The 22254-nt window shown below is 38.4% G+C and overlaps 1 protein-coding gene across 1 annotated transcript; it reads right to left on the bottom strand.

The window, feature by feature from the left end:
• Positions 1-229: 229 nt before the first annotated feature.
• Positions 230-1168, bottom strand: LOC100764516 (olfactory receptor 2L13). The gene has a single exon (XM_027413280.1). It carries the CDS (start codon positions 1166-1168, stop codon positions 230-232), a length of 939 nt encoding a protein of 312 aa, XP_027269081.1.
• Between the last annotated feature and the right edge of the window lie 21086 nt (positions 1169-22254).

Genomic DNA, 22254 nt, shown 5'->3' on the forward strand with positions numbered 1-22254 from the left:
GTTAATAGTGTAGTAATTTATTAATATTTACTGCTTATACTATTGACTATAATGCTACAAATAAAATTAACATGTGGCAATTATAATAGTATATAAAATATTTAATCCCAACAAGTAGTCAATCACCAGAAAGTTATAACATATGTGAGGCACACATTACATTTGCAATAAATAGCACTACTCTCTGATATTCTCCAGGGAAACTGAAAGATTAGTAGAGAAGAAATGATCATGTTTTTGTAGACGAGAATGTCCCAAAGACTCTTGTCATGGCCCCCAGGACTTCCTTATTCCTCAGGCTGTAGATGATGGGGTTGAGCATGGGAGTGAGGATAGTGTAGAAGACAGCCAGAATCTTATCTTCTGCAGGGGAACGGAGACTCCTTGGTCGCAGATAAGTGTAGACAAAAGGTGCATAGTAAAATGTCACCACAGTTAAGTGAGTTGAACATGTGGTGAAGGCCTTTTTCTTTCCCTCTTTTGACTTCATATGGAAGACAGCAAAAAGGACCCTTCCATAGGAAGCTGTGATGCCAAGGAAAGGAAATAAGAGAAACAGGCTTGTGCTCACAAACACCATGTACTCATAAACCCAAGTGTCCATACAGGCCAGGGGCAACATGGCTGGGACATCACAGAAGAAATGGTTGATGGACCTAGAATGGCAATAAGGAATATGAAGGGCATAGGCTGTATGTGCTAAAGAGTTGATGGAGCCCAGTGTCCAGGATCCTATGATCATCTTCAGACACATCATTTTGCTCATGCGAATGGGATAATGAAGAGGGTGGCAAATGGCCACAAAACGGTCATAGGCCATGGAGGCTAAGAGCAATCCCTCAGAACATGCCATAGTTAGGAAGAAGAATGATTGTACTCCACAGCCCAGGAAGGTAATGCTTTTCTGGCCAGAGAAGAAATTAAATGCCATCTTGGGAACAGTGGTAGAAATGTACATCACGTCCATGAGAGAGAGCTGACTGAGAAGAATGTACATGGGGGTGTGCAGCCTGGGATCCACACGAATGAGATGGATCATTGTTGAGTTTCCAAACAAGGCCAGAGAGAAGACAAAGATGATGAGCAGCAAAAGCAGAAGGCCTGTCTGGTTTTCTGGAAACAATCCTAACAAAGTGAAATCAGTTGAGCTCTGATTCCATTTCTCCATGAAAATGTATTGTTTTATCTTTCTTGAATAGGGTCCTAAAAGTGAAACACATCACTATATGAAATAGGGCAGGGGAATAAAGAGGAACTAGCTAGTAAGGAATGCTTGCAAAGAATTGTTCTTCCTCCAGCAATGTCATTCTGTTGGGATTATTTTGAAATCTGACCTGAATATTCCTTTCCACTTACTTCCTGCCACATTCTCAATTCATAGGTGTGAAATAGCTAACACTTTTTTTACTAGTAGCTCCACATGAGCCTGTTATTTAACATAATTAAGTACAGCCTGTGTTCCCCTGGTTCTTCTGTTTTCCTGTCCTCTCCAAGTCTGCCATTTCTGGCCATCCTTCCTCAACTGGTCCTATACTATACACATCCCATGGATCAAAAGTAAAGGACAGCAAAGAGTAGTTTGTGGCAATTATTCACATAGAGTAACAAATTGACTGGCATTTCATGTGTCTGTGGTAAGTACAAACACAATTGAAGAGGAAAGTTGTTACAGAAAAATGGGAATACACTTTTATAGTTATCTAATGAACAAAGCATGACAGTGAGGAATACATAGGCAGGAACATGGTGAGTGCACAGGACTACTACTGGCACAGAAAAATGGGAAGACAAGCATCCTGTGTACTCTTACTACTTAAACACTTATGACTTGAGAGATATATAAAGCATATAGAAAAATCATCACCATTATGAAAAACTCATAACACATCCCCTGTTTCTAGATTCTTGTACAGGTATCATGTAAACAGATCTTTGTCAAGTTCCTTACTTAACATTGTAAACAACGGACAGGGAAGGGGTAGTTGATGAGAACAGGCAGAAGTGTTTGTTAAGGAGGGCAGGTGTGAGATCAGTTGTGTAAACCACACCAACTTGGATTCTGATATGGATTAGATGGCACAACGGTAAGATGTGCTCTTAGCTATATTTCTAGTCCTCATACTGGATGCTCTTGTTCAGAAGGGAGCTGCTGTGGGGACCATGCAGAGAAGACTAGTTAGAGGGAATAAGAATATCTGGTGACTTTTGTGGATTTGAAAACAGTCACATCTCTCAAAACTATAGACTCGTGGGTGTGTTAGAAAGGTGGTTGCCTACCTGGACATAAACTCCTGGCTTCTGTTCATTGATATTTACTCTCTGGCACAGCAAGCTCTTAACCAGTGTGCCTGCTCAAATGAATAAAATCTTATCCTTACAGACAGCAGGTTATTACATTCATTACTGACAAAGCTGACAGCATTAACTTTACAATCTTATCTTCTCCACCATGCCTTCTGAATAAAGAGGAACCTCCTATAGGCACTTTCTTTTACTTCCTTGAGTTAGATATAGTAGAAGGAATATTTTAGTCATCCCCTCAGGAGATGTTTACAATATCAAGCTTTGGATAGAGTCTTCACAAAAGAAACATTTCTCACGCTACATTTCTTTTTTCTTTTTAAATTATATGTCCGTTGGCGTTTTCCCAGCATGTATGAGGGTATTAGATAAGATATGGGAGTTACAATTGTGAGCTGCCATGTGGGTGCTGGGCATTGAACCCAGGTCCTCTGGAAGAGTGGTCAGTGCTTATAAACACTGAGCCAACACCCCAGCCCCACTTGATTGATTTCTATGAAAGGAAAGCTCAGATGTGTACTCCTAGACCACTTCTCAGTAATTTATAAACGCACTTTGAGGACTGTAGTGGTAGTAGTAATTATTTTGTTTCCAATGTTAGAAACTATAATTTTGACAGATAATGTTAGGAAATATGTATTTTTAGGCAGCCAGATACCTGGTACTGGAGGGTTTAGGATTTCAGACATTGTGTCACAGCCAAAGATCTTACATTTATTTCCAGACAATTTATTTGTTCTGGGCATTACTTAACACACCAGAGACATGGGAAGAACCATATTCTTGGTTACATTTTAACTTTAAAATCTTCCAGTGGCTCAAGATATATGTACTGTTAGTGTGCCCCTTGATTATTCCAGAATACACAAAGAGTATAGAGTTGTTTAAAACCCTGCCATGAAGAGTCCTTTTATACAGGAGTGCTACAAATGCAGAATGCTAGATTAATTTTTGCCAAAGTTACAGGTTACACACATAACACACAACAGAGACACATACTTAGCAAGAAATCTACAGAGCATGAGACCACAAAGGAAATTGGCTATCATAGTCTCTACTTAGATTTAAAACTCCCTTGGGTCACCCAAGAACCTGAACCTCAATGAGCTGTCTGTATTCAGCATGCATCAGGTCCTCAAGAAGTGTCCACCGCCTTGCTCTGTTTTGGTCTTTGCTTTTGAGAATCCTCAATTCCAGAAAATTCAGCCACTTATTTATGGTCACTACTTTCAAAATACCACATTATACAATTCAAACACATTTGTGTTGCTCCTCTTGCATTTTAAGCTCATTTTTTTCTTTTATAATTGGTAGTGAAAATTCATATTCTCCATTCAGGAGGAAATAATTCCTCATGATAAGAAAACCATACCAGAACACCTCCTTTGTTGTCTAGACTCACCTTGTCCAAAGGTCTTGTATTTGTTAGAGAAAGAACATTTACCATGAGATTGTTGCCTGATGACAGTCTGTTGTTCTTAGGAATGCTTCAGCATACCTCTCTGCTCACATAGTCTGTCATGTAAACCACAAGATCATCTTTCAAATATAGCAGTCCTACCTCAGTCCAAAACTCACTTCTCCATTTCTTTGTCCACCAAAATACCTAGAAATAAATTTTCAAGAATTATTTACTAGTCATCTTATTTGTGATAAAATCAGAAAGATTCTCTTTTCTTTTCTGAAGCAGTCTCACTGCTTGTTCCGAATATCTTTATTTACTAGTTACTCCTTTGAGTGAAGCTCAAGAAACATTTCGCTTCCATTTCTCACATGCTATAGTGATGAACGAGAAAATGGCAAATGCTGTATTTTATATGCACAGTCTTGGATCACTAAACCTTAGATATGCCTCTTTTTCTTCTAATTGATCCCTCATGTCCAAATCTACAGAGACAAAGGCTTGGCCATTTCCCTTGGCTTGGCTGGTCCAAGGTAGCTTAGTTCTGAACTTAGAGGAATATATAAATGACAATCACCTCTCCTGCAATCATAGGATGCCTGAAAATAGACTAAGGAGAGGCGTGTGTACAGAATTATTTAAGAATAAGGCTTATGAGTTGCAGAGATGCTAGGGAATATGTATCATAGTCACTCATTAAAAAATTTTGGACACCAAAGGGCTACACAACTGATATAGTGAAACACTGTTTGAGACATAAATTCTATGTTCAGTATCACAGGTTGGAGTGGATGTCTTATGACAGAGTGGATATTCAGATTCAATTCAGGCTGACAGATCCAGTGACTAAGAAACCAAGTTAGAAGAATTACATTGCAAATAAAAACTTGTGTTCAAATATGTAAATATTGTATAATTTGAGGACTATCCTAGGGATAAACTAGGAGGACATATGCCGCCTGCTTGCATAATGTGTACACAGAAACAGAAATGAGTAGAATTTGTCATTCCAAGTTAAGTTATTATTCTGGCTTAAAGTTATGCTTCAATAGTAATTTGAAAACATTCTTAATTTGCTTGAAGACTTAAAAGGATGTCTTAATCTTTCCAAATGATCCTAATGAGTTACATTATATCATAATTTCCTTTTTACAATGCATTTGAGTTAATAACTTCTCTCTCTATCTCTAGATTTAATATCTTTTTATGTGTATTTGTTAGAAATTATATAAGTTTTCTGTGTTTCAAACATGGTTTCCTGGACTTTACTTAAATTTCCTTTATTAAAAATGTGTTTACTGCCGGGCGTTGGTGGCACACCTCTTTAATCCCAGCACTCGGGAGACAGAGGCAAGTGGATCTCTGTGAGTTCGAGGCCAGCCAGGTTTCCAGAGCGAGTGCCAGAATAGGCTCCAAAGCTACACAGAGAAACCCTGTCTCGAAAAACCAAAAAAAAATGTGTTTACTATATTTTATAAATGAAATAAAACAGGAGGAAACCATGAAGTAAAAAAACAGTATAAACTCGTATGAATATTATTTTTACAAAGAATGGTAAAGAAAAAGATAACTGCTTTTAGGTAGGAAATATTCTTGGAAGGTTACAAAGGGTTTTCTATAGATTTTTTTGAAGGTCTAATGGAAAGCTGCTGTGAATCCATTTGGACCTGGGTTCTTTAGTAGTGGGATGGCTTTTTACTATTATTTATTAAAAATTTTGGTATTAAAATATTTTTTTAAATTCTTTAATTACTACTCATATTTACATATTCATCCCCCCATTCCCTCAACCTCCCATCCTCCCCAACCCCCCTAACCCATCCCCCAACTCTTCCCCAGGCCCTCCTCATAAGGCCCTCTATGAGGGATCTTAAAAGTCTGTCATATAATTTGGGGGAGGTCCTAGGCCCTCCTTGCTGTATCTGGGCTGCAATAGTAACCTTTCATAGGGAATGGGCCCCCAAAGTTCATTTGTGCTCTAGGGTTAAGGACTGGCTCCACTGTTAGAGGTCCCATAGACTGTCTTGGCCTCCTAGCTGGCATCCATATTCAGAGGGCTTGGTTTGGTCCAATGCTCTTTCCCCAGCTTTATGACTAGGGTGTCCATGCTCTCACTAGGTCAGGTCAACTGTTTCTGTGGGTTTCTGCAGCACCTTCTTGTCTCCTTTACTCATCCCTCCTTCCTCTCCACAACTGGATTCCAGGAGTACGGTTCAGTGCTTAGCTGTGGGTGTCTGTTTCTGCTTCGAAAGCTACTGGATAAAGGCTCTAGGAATGGTAACTAAGGTAGACATCAGTCTCATTATAGGGGAAGGACATCAATGGCATCTTCTCCACCACTGCTTGAATAATTAGTTGGAGTCATCACTGTGGATCTTCTAACATTTCCCCTGTTCCAGATCTCTCTCCATACCTGTACTGTCTCCCTCTATCAAGGCATCTCCTTTCTTGCCCTCCTCTATTCCTCCCCTGTCTCAGTCCTCTTTTTCATCTCCCCCCTCCCCTATTCCCTTCCAACCTCCTTCCTCTCCCCACCTTGAGCTCACCCTTTGGTCAGGGGTTCTTGTCCCCATCCCCTTCTTCAAGGGACTATGCAATATTCTCTTGGGCTCCTACTTATTTCCTAGATCCTCTGGCAGTGTGGATTGCAGACTGGTAATCATTTGCTCTATGTCTAAAAATCATGAGTGAGTACATACCATGTTTATCTTCTTCTGAGTGGGTTACCTCACTCAGGATGGTTTCCTCTAGTTCCATCCATTTGCCTGCAAATTTCAAGATTCCATTGTCTTTTTTTTCTGCTGAGTAGTACTGCATTGTGTAAATGTACCACATTTTCTCTATCCATTCTTCAATTGAGGGGCATCTAGGTTGCTTCCCAGTTCTGGCTATTACAAACAATGCTGCAATGAACATAGTTGAACATATGTCCTTGTTGTATGAGTGTGAATTCTCTGGGTATATGCCCAAGAGAGGAATTCTTGGATCTTGTGGTAGACTGATTTCCAATTTCCTGAGGAGTCTCCATACTGATTTCCAAAGTGGTTGCACTCCCACCAGCAATGGAGGAGTGTTCCTCTTTCTCCATATCCTCTCCATTATAGACTGTCATTGGTGTTTTTGATTTTAGCCATTCTGACAGGAGTAGATGGTGTCTCAGAGTTGTTTTGAGTTGCATTTCCCTGATGGCTAAGGATGTTGAGCACTTTCTCAAGTGTCTTTCAGCCATTTTAGATTCCTCTATTGAGAATTGTCTATTTAGTTCTGTACCCCACTTTTAATTGGATTGTTTTGTGTTTTGGTGGCTAGCTTCTTGAGTTCTTTGTAAATTTTGGAGATCAGCCCTCTGTCAGATGTGGGGTTGGTGAAGATCTTTTCCCAGTCTGTGGGCTGGCATTTTGTCTTGCTGTCCATGTCCTTTGACTTACAGAAGCTTCTCAGTTTCAGGAGGTCCCATTTTTTAATTGTCAATATCAATGTTTGTGCTACTAGTGTTATGTTCAGAAAGCAGTGTCCTGTACCAATTTGTTTGAGGGTACCAACTACCATCTCTTCTATGAGGTTCAGTGTGGCTGGATTTATGTTGAGGTCTTTGATCTATTTGGACTTAAGTTTTGTGTATGACCATAGATATGTATCTATCTGCAACCTTCTACATGTCCGAATCCAGTTATGCCAACACCATTTGTTGGAGATGCTTTCTTTTTTCCATTGTATAGCTTTAGCTTCTTTGACAAAAGGTGTTCATAGGTGAACAATCAGGTGTTCATAGGTGTGTGGGTTAATATCAGTGTTTTTAATTCGATTCCATTGGTCATCCTGTCTAATTTTGTGCCAATACCAAGCTGCTTCCAGGACTATGGCCCTATAATAGGTCTTGAAATCAGGGATGGTGATGCTTCTGGAAGTTCCTATATTGTTGCTTTGGCTATCCTGGGTCTATTGTTTCTCCATATGAAGTTGAGAATTTTTCTTTCAAGGTCTGTGAATAATTGTGTTGGGATTTTGATGGGGATTGCATTGAATATGTAGATTGCTTTTGGCAAGATTGCCATTTTTCTATGTTGATCCTACCTATCCAAGAGCATGGGAGAATGATCCATTTTTTTCTGGTATCTTCTTTAATTTCTTTCTTTAGAGACTCAAAATTCTTATGGCACATGTCTTTCACTTTTTTGGTTAGTGTTATCCCAAGGTATTTTATGCTGTTTGTGTCAATTGTAAAGGGTGATGTTTCTCTGATTTCTTTCTCCACCAATGTGTCATCAGTATATAGTAGGGCTACAGATATTTTGAGTTAATTTTGTATCCTGCCACTTTGCTGAAGGTATTTATCAGCTCTAGGAGTTCCCTGATAGAGTTTTTCGGGTCACTTATGTAGACTATCATATCATCTGCAAATAGTGAGAGTTTGACTTCTTCCATTTTGATTTGTATTCCATGTTCCTGGGGTCTGGTTCAGTCCCATGCTGGTATCCCAGCTATAATTCTGGGGACCAAGAGCTCCTGTTGTTCAGGTCAGCTGTTTCTGTGGGTTTCACCATCATGGTCTGGACCCCTTTCCTCATCACTCGTCCTTCTCTGTAACTGGATTCCAGTTAAATTCAGTGATTATTTGTGGGTTTCTGTTTCTTCTTCTACCAGCTGCTGGATGAAGGCTATAGGATGGCATATAAGTCAGTCATCAATCTCATTATCAGGGGAGGGTAATTTCTGTAGGGCTGGATTTGTAGATATGTATTGCTTAAATCTGGTTTTGTCATGGAATATCTTGTTTTCTCCATCTATATTGATTGAAAGCTTTGTTGAATACAGTAGTCTGGGCTGGCATCCATGTTCCCTTAGCGTTTGTAGAACATCTATACAGGATCTTATGGTTTCTATTGAGAAGTCCACTGTAATTCAGATAGGTCTGCCTTTATATGTTACTTGGACTTTTTCTTTTGCTGCTTTCTTTATTCTCTAAGTTTGGTGCTTTGGTTATTATATGGTGAGGGGACTTCTTTTTGTGGTCCAATCTATTTGGTGTTCTGTAAGCTTCTTTTTAAATTTTTTTCCGTTCATTTATTCAGCTCATAAAGTCATGCACAATTATGATACAGAATATAGTATGCTCACAATGGCATGGCTAAATTAAACCAATTAATATGTTAAATCACACATATTCATCATTTTTGTTTTGAGAACACTTAAAGTATCCTATCTCACAACTTTTAAAATATCATGCTCAGTAGACCTCAAGACTTCAGAGAGTCCATGCCTCTTGTCCAACTGCAGTTTTATATCCTTAAACCAATCATTTCCCCATTGTTAAAAGACCCACATTGAAGCCTAATAGCCACAATTCTGCTCTCTGTTCCCATAAGTTCATCATTTCTAGGTTACACATAAAATTGAAATTGTGTGACATTTGTCTTCCAGTGTGTCACTTATTTTTTTTTTTTGGCAAGCATATAACTTTACTACTTACTAAAGATGAAATCAAATTTGCATGCACAGGTGAGCACTCACTGAAACACCTTGGATTCATCACATATTTGAGTTTCAATTATATATATATATATATATATATATATATATATATATATATATATCAATAATGGCAATATGTTATACATCAATAGCAGCAACAGCTTTTCCAGGTTCTGCATTTGAACAAAATTGTAGAGGCATCCAGCACACTCCATTAAAAAAAAACCAAAAACCAAAACCAAACAAACAAACAAACAAACAATAACAACAAAAAAGTAAAAAACAAAATCCCAGAAAACAGCAGAGTTCTGTTACTCTTTTGGTACTTGGCATCATTTTTTTTTTAATTAGTTTCTCAGTCATCATCTGGGAGGAAACCATTCTGAGCAACATCATTAAAAACAGCTCTGATAAATCATGGTCACTACTATGTATCATAAAGCAGGTCCACATATGAGTGAATACATATCATGTTTGTATTTTTGTGATTGGGTTACCTCGCTCAGAATGGTTTCTTTGAGTTTTCCTGCAAATTTCAAGATTCAATTGTTATTTTTTTCTGCTGAGTAGTACTCCATTGTGTAAATGTACCACAATTTCTGTCCACTCTCTCCATACCTCTTCAATATTGTCCTTGAAGTTCTAGCTAGAGCAATAAGACAACAAAAGAAGATTAAGGGAATACAAATCAGAAAGGAAGAAGTCAAACTCTCACTATTTGCAGATGATATGATAGTCAACATAAGTGACCTGAAAAACTCAACAAGGGAACTCCTACAGCTGATAAACACCTTCAGCAAAGTGGCAGGATACAAGATTAACTCAAAAAAATCTGTAGCTCTACTATATACCAATGACACATTGGTGGAGAAAGAAATCAGAGTCTCTAAAGAAAGAAATTAAAGAAGATACCAGAAAATGGAAAGATCTCCCATGCTCTTGGATAGGTAGGATCAACATAGAAAAACTAGAAGATTAAAGTATATTGCAAAAGGGTTTTGAGAGTTGAAGTTTAAGAAAAATATAATGTGAATACATTTGAGTTACAAAAAGTAAAGATTATCAAAATTCTTACAGTCGAGCATCCAGTCAATTCAATATCCCAAAGGACCAGTGAGATGGCTTAGCGGGTAAAGACCTTTGCTGCACTGGACAACCTGAGTTGCCACACTAGGATCCTTGTAAAAGTGGAAGAAGATAATTGACTTCACAAGCTTTCCTCTGACTTTCATGTACACTGTGGTGTATATCCCAAACTCAATCAATCAATCAATCAATCAATCAATCAATCAATCAATCAATCAATCACACAATAAATAAATAAATAATTGCAAATTTCAATGAGATCAAACTGCTGAGTAACATTTAAAATTGATTAAAATGCCTGTGTCCTTCATGTATTGCCTTTGCTATTTAGATTGTATTATGTTCCTGTTTTAACTTTAGGTTTAGTGATCCTATTATTTGTCACATGTAAATGTTATAATAAATAAGGAAGAAAAGTTAGACCTGGAACATGGTGGCTTACTGATTTAATATGGCACAATGGTCACTTCCTTAGTGGTCCTGGAAATGATTTCTATCTCTTGAAAATTGATTTTGTGCTTTTTCAGACTCATCTATATCAGATCCTAGGAAGGAACCTTGTAGAAAAATGTGAGACAAATATTTTGACCCCACATACACAAAACATGTTGCTGGGCCAAGATGGGAAGCTATAAATTAAAATGAACAGAAACAGCAGTTTATATGTTAAAAGCAGTTTTTATGGTTAATATTGGATGTCCAAACTACTTGAGTTATGTAGACCTCCTAAGGATCTTATTAATTGCTTATCTCTGTGTGTGACAGGAAATCCTCCCATAATTGAGCCCAGTGGTTTGTCTCAATGTTACTCCTATAAACCAGTAAGTGTTGAAATTTCTTTTAAGAGACACTACAACCTAACTGTGACATCCTTGGTTTGGTGCATAACTTTTCTAGGAATACTCCATCTTATACCATATCTATGCATCAGATATAGGGTAGATATAATAGAAGCAATACCAGATTGAATTTTTGGAAACACCTATGCACAGGTAAACATGTAAGAACTTTCTTTCCAGCTTCCTGGCAGCTAACGGTTTTTTTTTTTTTTTTTTTTTTTTTTTTTTTTGTGTGTGTGTGTGTGTGTGTGTGTGTGTGTGTGTGTGTGTGCAGAATAAAGGCTTGAGACAATACCTAGAACTATGGTTCATTCAAAAAGTTAAACATAAAGCCTGGTTTTAGTCCTAGCACACAGAACACAGACAGATCTCTGTGAATTTGAGGCTACTTGGTCTACATAGCAACTTTCAGGCTAACCAAGGCTACATAGTAAAACCATGCTTTCAAAAAAAAAAAAAAAGAAAAGAAAAGAAAAAGGTAAAAGAGAGAAAAGTTAGTAAACAATTTCAAAGAGTTGCTCACATATTTAATTTTGGATATAATCAAGACATTTACTTTGGGTGTATACAATAGAGGTACTCTGACTGACTGGTAAAAACCTTGTGTGCTAATCCATGCCATTCTATATTTCTGGTGGGAATTCCTAAACCACTTAATCATTTAGCTGAGATGAACCATAAGGACATCTATAATAAGCCTAGTAGACAAATTATTTTTACTCTATAATGTTTTCTTAGTTATCTTCTTGTTTCTGTCATAAAATATCATGATCAAAAACGTTTAAAGAAGAATGGATTTATTTTGTCCCAAAGCATGCAGCTACTTAGAGGAGGCATGGTAGCAGGAGTAAGAGACTATTTGGTCACTTGATATTGTCATTTAGTAAGCAGAACATGAACAAGGCATAAGGCCAGGCAAGAAAGCCTCTAGACATGTCTTTGGGTCCAGCCCCACTACCCAACACTATCAGTGAGAGACCAAGTGTTCAAACCTTGAGCCTATGGAGACATTTTTTTTTGTATGTTGAGTTCTGTTTAATTGTATCTCCATGATTCTGCAATGAAATGCCTTTTTTTTAAAAAAATTTTTTCAATGTGGTTATTGGCTTCCAATGTTTTTCTGTTGATATTTTAATATCATTTAAATTTAATAGGGTTAGGGCATTCATGTTGGCACACCAAGAATTTTTTATCAACAAATTATGTTTTATAACCCTGTTTTTCATTTTAAATTTTTAAAATTTATGTTACGTATCAACCACGATTTCCCCTCCCTCCTCTCCTCCTGTCCGGCCTCCCTCCCCACCTTTCTCTCCCTTCCTCATCCACTCCTCAGAAAGGGTAACGCCTCCCATGCTGAGTCAATAAAGCATGGCATATTAAGTTGAGGCAGGACCAAGCTCCCCCCCCCCCCCCCCGCGCATCAAGGATGAGCAAGGCATCCCACCATAGGGAATGGGTTACAAAAAGCCAGATCATGCACTACAGAGACATTTTATATTCAACCACAATCTCTTCTCACCTTTTCAATAAATGGTTTAGCTATCAAAAACATCATTCAGAGACCTGATGCTATATATAAAAACAACAAAAACAAAGACAAAAAAACAAAACCCACAAAAGAACCTTGGATCTTATGGCAACTTCTTCCTCTGATTGTGTCTGTTATGTTATTTATTTTTTAAATTGTGTGTGGGGGTTATTTTTTCTGCATGTATATTTGCGAATCATGTACATGCTTGTTGCCTGCAGAGAGCACAGTTCCAATCTGTTGGAACTGAAGCTACAGAAGCTTGTGACATTATATCCACTCTTACTGAATATGGTGTTTGAGATCTTAGCTAGAACAATAAGGTAAGATAAAACTAATAAAGGGAAATGAACAAATTAAAAAAACCCTTTATTGCAGATGGCATGAACACAAAAGATTGCACCAAGAATCCTACAACTGAGGAATAATTTGAACAAAGTGGAATAACACAAAATTAATGCACAAATATCAGTAGCCTTCCTACATACTAATGATAAACACACTGAAAAGAGTCGAAGGAAAAAATGTGATTCATAATAGTCACAAAAGCTTTTGAAAATTAACCCATCTGAGAGTTTTGTTGCTGTGAAGAGATGCCATGGCCATAACAACACTTATAAAGGAAAGTATTTAATTGGGGGAGGCTTACAGTTCCGAAGTTTAGTTTATTGTCACCATGGCAGGAAGCATGGTGGCATGTTCTACATCTTGATCCACAGGCAGCAGAAGTAAATGTCACACTAGCACCAACTTGAGCTTCTGAGACCTCAAAGCCTGCGCCCACAGTGACATACTTCCTCCAAAAAGGCAACACCCACTCCAACAAGGCCACACCTCCTAATAGTACCACTCCATATGGGCCAAGCATTCGGACTCATGAGCCTATGGGGGCCATTTCTATTTAAACCATGACATAACACAGTAAAGGAAATTAAAGTCCTCTGCAATGCAAACTTATAGACACTGAAGAAAGAAATTGATGAAAGCAGCTGAAAATGCAAAGGCTTCCTATGGTTATGAATCAGAAACATCAACTGTATAAAAATGGCCCTCTTACCAAAAAGTTTTACAGATTCCATGCAATTCAGATGAAATTTCCAGAACCATTTTCACAGACATAGAAGAAATAATTTGAAAATGTGTATGGACAGCTTGAAGGGAGGTCAGGGAAGAGGGAAATGGTATAATTGTTGGGTCACAGTGGTCCACAAATAATGGGGAAAAGAACACCAAATTCTAGGAACTAGAAGCAAACTTTTTTCCAATCACCTCAGGGCACACACACACACAAAACCAAAAAAACCCCAAACCCCAAAAGCCAAAAAGCAAACAAACAAACAAATCAACCCCCAAAACAAACAAACAAACAAACAAACAAACAAAACCCATAAGCATTCCACTTCACTGTGGACACAGGTCATACAGAGTTCAGGCTTCTGATACTGTGACAATGGAAGCAGGTTTTGAGCCTCTTCTTGCAGTAAAAATCAAGCTCCAGGTGTTGGTCAAAGAACTTGTACAATCTTGAGGTCAGTCTTAAAGTCACTTTACATTTTGAGATTGGCATCTCTTGATTATAGGATGCTAACATATGTTGGTGTAGTAAATTAGTGATTGTGGATTCTCCTTCAGTATTCTTCATTTCAATAGTATGCCCAGCACCTTTCCAGTGCTGGGCATGATTTCCATCTTGTTGAGCAGATCTTAAAACCATGATAGCACTGCTGGTTATGACTATGGCATGCATGGCACTACTGTACACTTAGAGTTTTCAAGGCATGTTGGTCATCGATGTGATTCATAAGTGTCATAGCTGGGTAGGTCTATTGATTGCCTCCCTCTTTTGGAAGCATATATGGTGCCTTCTGCTGTCGTGAAAGCAGGTCCCCAAGGAAAAGACATTCAAACCAATTACAACTCAGGGGTTATACTCCAATACAATAAACTAAACTCCAAGCCCTCTTTTGGGAGTATATGGTATCTTTAACAAAAGGGCTTCCCTTCCACCACTGAGGGAAAACCAAGGGCAATAGCAATAAGCTGTGCATTTTTGGAGTCTCCTGTTCACTATTGGTGGGAATATAGGTTTTAAAAGTATGTCCATATTTCTCTGAATTCCCTCAGTATCTGTTGTCATACTTCCCATTTATCTTCTGATTTTATTAATTAGCATCCTCTTTCTTTTACTTTAACTTTGTGTTAATCTTATTAATGGTTTCAAAGACCAAATTATTCACTTCATTGATTCTTTATATTTTTTTATTTCTTTTTCATGAATTTCAGCCCTAATTTATGTCAGCTCTCCCTGTCTGCTCCTCTTGTTTCCCCAAGGCCTTCACATGCAATATTGTCATTAATATGAGATTGATCCTGCTGCTTGTTATAAAAATTTAGTTCTACAAAATTTCCTCTTTGGATTGCTTCATTGCATCATTGGTTATATTGTATTTCATTTTTATTCAAGTCAATTCTATTCAGTTTTACATTTCCTTCTTGATTTCTCTTGCCACCCAATTTCCATTCAGTAGTGTGTTGTTCAGTTTGCATGAATTTGTGTACTATCTGCTGTTTCTATTTCTGACATTTAGGTGTAGTCCTTTATGATCAGATAGTACATAGGATGTTATTACAATGGCCATAAAATTGTTGTGTCCTGACAATATGTTTTGGAGAAGGTTTCATGGCTTCTGAGGAGGAAGATGGTTTTTCAGTGTTTGGGTGTAATGTTCTATACATTTCTGTTAAGTCTATCTGATTTAAGATGTTATTCAACTCCAGAATTTATTATTTTTGTTTGGATAACTCATATATTAATGAGAGTGAAGCATTGAAATTACCTGCTATTATTGTATTAGGGTTAATCTGGGAATTTAGGTTTAATATTATTTCTTTTATGAAATATGGTGAACTATTTTTCATTAATATATATTTAGGGTTATAATATCCTCTTGGTGGGTTTTCTCTTTAATGAGAATGAGATGTCCTTCCTTATCTCTTTTGATTAATTTTGGCTTAAAGTCTATTTTGTCAGATAGTAGATTAGCTATGCCTACATATTTCTTTGTTCCATTTGCTTATATGGTGGTTTGAATGAGAATGGCCCCCATTGGTTTATGTATTTGAAGAGTTGGTCCCTAGTTAATAGATTTGTTTTGAGGAGGATTAGGAGGTATGGTGTTGATAGAGTCAGAGCATCACTGAGATTGGGCTTTGAAGTTTCAAGAGCCCACACCAGGCCCAGTATATCCTTGCCTTCAACTTGCAGATCTGATGTAAACTCTCAGCTACTGCTTCAGAAACATACCTGTTTTCCTGCTTCCTGTTTCCTTCCATGATGATTGTGGACTCCCCTTCTGAAATTTAAAGCAAACTGCAATTTAATACTTTCTTTTATAAATTGCCTTGGTCGTGGTGTCTTTTTTATGAAAGTAGAAAAATAACTAAGGCACATTAGAAAACCTTTCCATTCCTTTTACCCTAAGGGTGTGTCTATCATTGATTATGAGGGCAGGGTAGGGCCCTCGACCGGGCTCCCCAAAGTCCATCACATCATCGTGGGCCAGGCCTAGGCCCTCCCCCATGTGTCCAGGCCAAGAGAGCATCCCTTCACGTGGGATGGGCTCTCAAAGTCCCTTCTTACACCAGGGATAAATACTGATCCACTACCAGGGGCCCCACAGAGTGCAAAGGCCTCCTCATTGACATCCATGTTCAGGGGTCTGATTCAGTCCTGTGCTGGCCACCCAGACAGCAGTCTGGGATCCATGTGCTCCTCCTTGTTTAGGCAAGCTCTTTCCGTGGGTTTCACCAGCCTGGTACTGACCCCTTTGATCTTCATTCCTCCCTCTCTGAAACTAGGTTCCAGAGTTCAGTTCAGATTATATCTGTGCGTGTTTGCCCTCTGCTTCCATCAGCCACTGGATGAGGGCTCTAGGATGGCATAAAAAGTAGTCATCAGTCTCATTATAGGGGAAGGGCATTTAGGTTATCCTTTCCACCATTGCCTAGATTCTCACTTCATGTCATCCTTGTAGATCTCTGGAAATCTCCCTAGTGCCAGATCTCTCCTTGGACCTATAATGGTTCCCTCTGATATGGTATCTCTCATCTTGCTTTCCTCTATTCTTCCCCAACTCAACATTTCTGGTCCTCCACTTCCTCCTTTCCCCTCCTCTTCTCCGCCTCTCATTCTTGCAGCTCTCTGCCCCCTACCCTCATGCTCCCAATTAGCTCATGATTCATGTCCCTTCCCATTCTCTGGGGTCCATGCATTTTTCTCTTAGAGTCCTTTTTGTTTCCTAGTTTCTTTGGTGAAAAGGATTGTAGGCTGGCAATCCTTTGCTCTAAGTCTAAAATTCATATATGAGTGAGTACATACCATGTTTGTCTTTTTGTGACTGGGTTACCTCACTCAGGATGATTTCTTCTAGTTCCATCCATTTGCCTGCGAATTTCAAGATTCCATTGTTTTTTCTAATGAGTAGTACTCCATTGTATAAATGTACCACATTTTCTCTATCCATTTTTCAGTTGAGGGCCATCTAGATTGCTTCCAGGTTCTGGCTATTACAAACAATGCTGCTATGAACATGGATGAACATGTGTCCTTGTATGGGCATGCATTTTTTGGGTATATGCACAAGAGAGGAACTGCTGAGGTAGACTGATTCCCATTTTTCTGAGCAACCACCATACTGATTTCCAAAGTGGTCTTACTCCACCAGCAATGGAGGAGTGTTCCTTTTTCTCCACATCCTCTCCAGCACAGTTTGTCATTGGTATTTTTGATTTTAAGCATTCTGGCCGGTATATTATGGTCTGTAGTTCTTTTTTTAAATTGTATCATTGTGTGGCTTGGGTATCAAAGTGATTGTAGCCTCGTAAAAAAGAGTTTGGCAATGTCCCTTCTGCTTCTATTGTGTGGAACAATTTGAGGAGTTCTGGTATTAGCTCTTGTTTGAATTTCTGATAGAATTCCGCAGTGAAGCCCCGGGCTTTTTTGTGGTTGGGAGGCTTTTGATGACTGCTTCTATTTCACTAGGGGTTATAGGTCGATTATCTGTTCTTGGTCTAATTTTGGTAAGTGATATCTATCCAGAAAATTGTCCATTTCCTTTATATTTTCAAATTTTGTGGAGTACAGGTTTTCAAAGTATTCCCTGATGATTCTCTGGAGGACTTGTATGGCAAAGTTAAGCAGTTGCTTTCTTTTATGTCCTGCTTATCTAATTTAGACAGGATACTGTCAGCAGTTGAGGCAAGGACAGTCTCTTTACCCAGTGGCTAACTTCACCACATTGAAAGCAAACATCAAATGGAGGTTCTTTGATGCCTGTCATCTTTTTTGAAGTAAATTGGCACTTCTAGGAGCAGCTGTGTCTCACTGTCATGAAAACCCTTCTGTTATTAAAACGTTTTAAATGACATATTCTGTAGGTCTCTTAAGTGTTTGAAGACCATCTATTTAAAATATATCTCCGATTGACCTTGAAAGCATACCTAATATTGTAAGTTTGATTGCTATGGATGGCTATTAACATGTCTTATTATCCTTAGTAAATTTCAAGAACTAGAACTTTACATTATATTTTTTAAATGAACTACATAGGTACAATACCTTAAACAAGGATAGAAACATAATACAGTGCAACAAAAATGATCTCAATTTTGTATTAATATACAAAATATCTTCAACAAGAGTGGAAGCATATATATATTCTCTCCCAAGAAATTACTGCAAGCTTTGTGCCAATGTGCATTTTCTGCCTGCAGTAAGAGTTTTAGCATTAGTAAAAGGTACCAAAATTTCTTTGGGTCTATTCCTGTTCATTGATGAAGTCTCAACTTTGAATCCAGAATCAGCTTGGAAACCTTTTCTATATAGGCATCTATTTTTTTTACTCTGTTTGTGTGGTAAATATCCACTCTAAGATTCATCTCTCTGCATAAAAATTTCCATGGGAGAATTCATAGAAGGTAGTATGACCAGGATACAATCAAGCTCTGTATCCCAGCAATCCACATGTTTATCCTGCAATTTCTCTTCTTTCAGAGCCATTTAATGCTCAGCCTCAGGTGACAATTTTCCTGGACTTAAGTCCTTACTACTTTGTAAGGTTTGAAATAAAGCATTTAGTTCTTGAGTAGTTAATCTGATTGTGGGCCATAGCCAGTTAAAATTCCCAGCAATATTTAAACATCATTAAGAGTTTATAACTGATCTCTCCTGATTTGAACTTTTGTTTTTTTCCAACTTTTTTATTTGAATTAGAAACAGGGTTGTTTTACATGACAATCCCAGTTCCCTTTTTCCACCCGTCCTCCCCTACTCCCCCCCCCACTAAAACCTTATCTGTCACATATCTTTTCTGCTCCCCCTGGATGGCGAGGCCTTCCATAGGGTGTCATCATAGTCTTTTGTATCCTTTGGGATAGGGCCTAGGCTCAGAGAATATTCCTCTATATGGAATAGGCTCCCAAAGTCCACACCTATGCTAGGGATAAATACTGGGCTTCTACAGGAGGTCCCATAGATTTCTGAGGTTTCCTCACAGAAACCCATGTTCCTGGGTTCTGGAACAGTCCCATGCTGATATTCCAGCTATTAGACTGGGGAGCAAGAGTTCCCGGATGTCCAGGTCAGCTATTTCACCAGCTTGGTCTGGACCTCTGTGCTCTTCACTGGTCCTTCTCTACATCTGGGTTCCAGTTCAGATCGGAGATTAGTTATGGGTGTCTGTTTCTACTTCCACCAGCTGCTGGATGAAGGTATGTAAGTCAGTCATCAATCTCATAATCAGGGGAGGGCGTTTAAGGTAGCTTCTACTCCGTTGCTGAGATAGTTAGCTGGTGTCATCTTTGTAGATCTCCAGACATTTCCCTAGTGCCTGATTTCTCTGTAAAACAAAAATGTCTCCCTCTATTATGATATCTCAATTCTTGTTATCGTGTATTCTTCCCCTGACTCATACTTCCTGCTCCCTCATGTCCTTGGCATCCCTCTTCTTCTCCCCTTCTCATTCTCCTAGCTCCCTCCCCCCTCTTCTTGTGCTTCCAATTTGCTCAGCAGATCTTGAACCTCTCCCCTTCTCCAGGGGACCATGTATGTCTCTCTTAGGGACCTCCTTGTTTATTAGCTTCTTTGGCAGTGTGGATTGTAGACTGGTAATCCTTACTCTATGTCTAAAATCCGCATATGAGTGAGGACATATCATGTTTGTCTTTTTGCAATTGGGTTACCTCACTCAGAATGGTTTCTTTGAGTTCCAACCATTTTCCTGCAAATTTCAAGATTCCATTGTTTTTCCCCGCTGAGTAGTACTCCATTGTGTAAATGTACCACATTTTCTCTATCCATTCTTCGGGTGAGGGGCATCTAGACTGCTTCCAGTTTCTGGCTATTACAAATAGTGCTGGTATGAACATTGTTGAACATATGTCCTTGTTGTATGAATGTACTTCTTTTGGGTATATTCCTAAGAGTGGAATTGCTGGATCTTGTGGTAGACTGATACCCATTTTTTTGAGGAGTCACCATACTGATTTCCAAAGTGGCTGTACAAGTTGGCACTCCCATGAGCAGTAGAGAAGTGTTCCCCTTTCTCGACATCCTCTCCAACATGAACTGTCATTGGTGTTTTTTATTTTGGCCATTCTGACAGGATTAAGATAGTATCTCAGAGTTGTTTTGATTAGCATTTCCCTGATGGCTAAGGATGTTGAACCCTTATGTGTCTTTCAGCCATTTTAAATTCCTCTATTGAGAATTGTCTATTTAGTCCTGTACCCCACTTTTGAATTGGGTTGTTTGGTGTTTGGGGGACTAGCTGCTTGAGTTCTTTGTATATTTTGGAGATTAGCCCTCTGTCAGATGTGGGGTTGGTGAATATCTTTTTCCAGTCTGTGGGCTGTAGCTTTGTCTTGCTGACTATGTCCTTTGCCTTACAGAAGCTTCTCAGTTTCAGGAGGTCCCATTTATCAATTGTTGACCTCAGTGTCTGTGTTCCTGGTGTAATGTTCAGGAAGTGGTCTCCTGTACCCATTAATTAATTCAAGGGTATTTCCCACTTTATCTTCTAATAGGTTCAGTGTAGCTGGATTTATGTTGAGATCTTTGATCCATTTTGAATTAAGTTTTGTGCAAGGTGATAGGCTTGGGTCTAACTTCAGTCTTCTACATGTCTGCAACCAGTTATGCCAGCACCATTTGTTGAAGATGTTCTCTTTGTTCCATCGTATAAATTTGGATTGTTTGTCAAAAATCAGGCATTCATAGGTGTGTGGGTTAATATCAAGGTTTTCAATTCTATTCCATTGGTCTACCAGTCTATTTTTATGCCAATACCAAGTTGTTTTCAGTACTACTATAGCTCTGTAATAGAGCTTGAAGTCAGGGATGCTGATGCCTCCAGAAGTTCCTTTATTGTATAGGGATGTTTTGGCTTTCCTGGATCTTTTGTTTCTCCATATAAAGTTGAGTATTGTTCTTTCAAGGTCTGTGAAGAATTATGTTGGGATTTTGATGGGGATTGCATTGAATCTGTAGATTGCTTTTGGCAAGATTGCCATTTTTACTATGTTGATCCTGCCTATCCAATAGCATGGGAAATCTTTCCATTTTCTGTTATCTTCTTTAATTTCTTTCTTTAAAGACTCAAAATTCTTATGGTACAGTTCTTTCACATTTTTTGGTTAGTGTTACCCCAAGGCATTTTATGTTGTTTGTGGCAATTGTAAAGGGTGATGTTTCTCTGATTTCATTCTCCACCAATGTGTCATCGGTATATAGTAGGGCTACGGATTTTTTTTTTTTTGAGTTAATCTTGTATCCTGCTACTTTGTTGAAGGTGTTTATTAGCTGTAGGAGTTCCCTGGTAGAGTTTTTCGGGTCACTAATGTAGACTATCATATCGTCTGCAAACAGTGAGATTTTGACTTCTTCCTTTGCGATTTGTATTCCCTTGATCTCTTTTGTTGTCTTATTGCTCTAGCTAGGATTTCAAGTAAAATATTGAAGAGGTATGAAGAGAGTGGACAGCCTTCTCTTGTTTCCTGTTTTACAGGAATTGGATCGAGTTTCTCTCCATTTAATTTGATATTGGCTGTTGGTTTGCTGTATATTGCTTTTATTATGTTGAGGTATGTTCCTGTTATCCCTGATTTTTCCAAGACCTTTATCATGAAGGGGTGTTGGATTTTGTCAAAGGCTTTTTCGGCATCTAGTGAGATGATCATATGGTTTTTTCTCAGTCTGTTTATATGGTGGATTACATTGATGGATTTTCATATGTTGAACCATCCTTGCATCCCTGGGATGAAGCCTACTTGATCATGGTGGATGATTTCTCTGATATGATCTTGTATTCGATTTGCCAGCATTTTATTGAGAATTTTTGCATTAATGTTCATGAGGGATATTGGTCTGTAGTTCTCTTTCTTAGTTGTGTCTTTGTGTGACTTGGGTGTCAAGGTTATTATAGCATCATAAAAGGAGTTTGGCAATGTCCCGTCTGCTTCTATTTTGTGGAACAATTTGAGGAGTATTGGTATTAGCACTTCTTTGAATTTCTGGTAGAATTCTGCAGTGAATCCATCTGGCCCTGGGCTTTTCTTTGGTTGGGAGA

Source organism: Cricetulus griseus, chromosome 4 (assembly GCF_003668045.3).
Source record: "Cricetulus griseus strain 17A/GY chromosome 4, alternate assembly CriGri-PICRH-1.0, whole genome shotgun sequence".
NCBI lineage: Eukaryota > Metazoa > Chordata > Mammalia > Rodentia > Cricetidae > Cricetulus > Cricetulus griseus.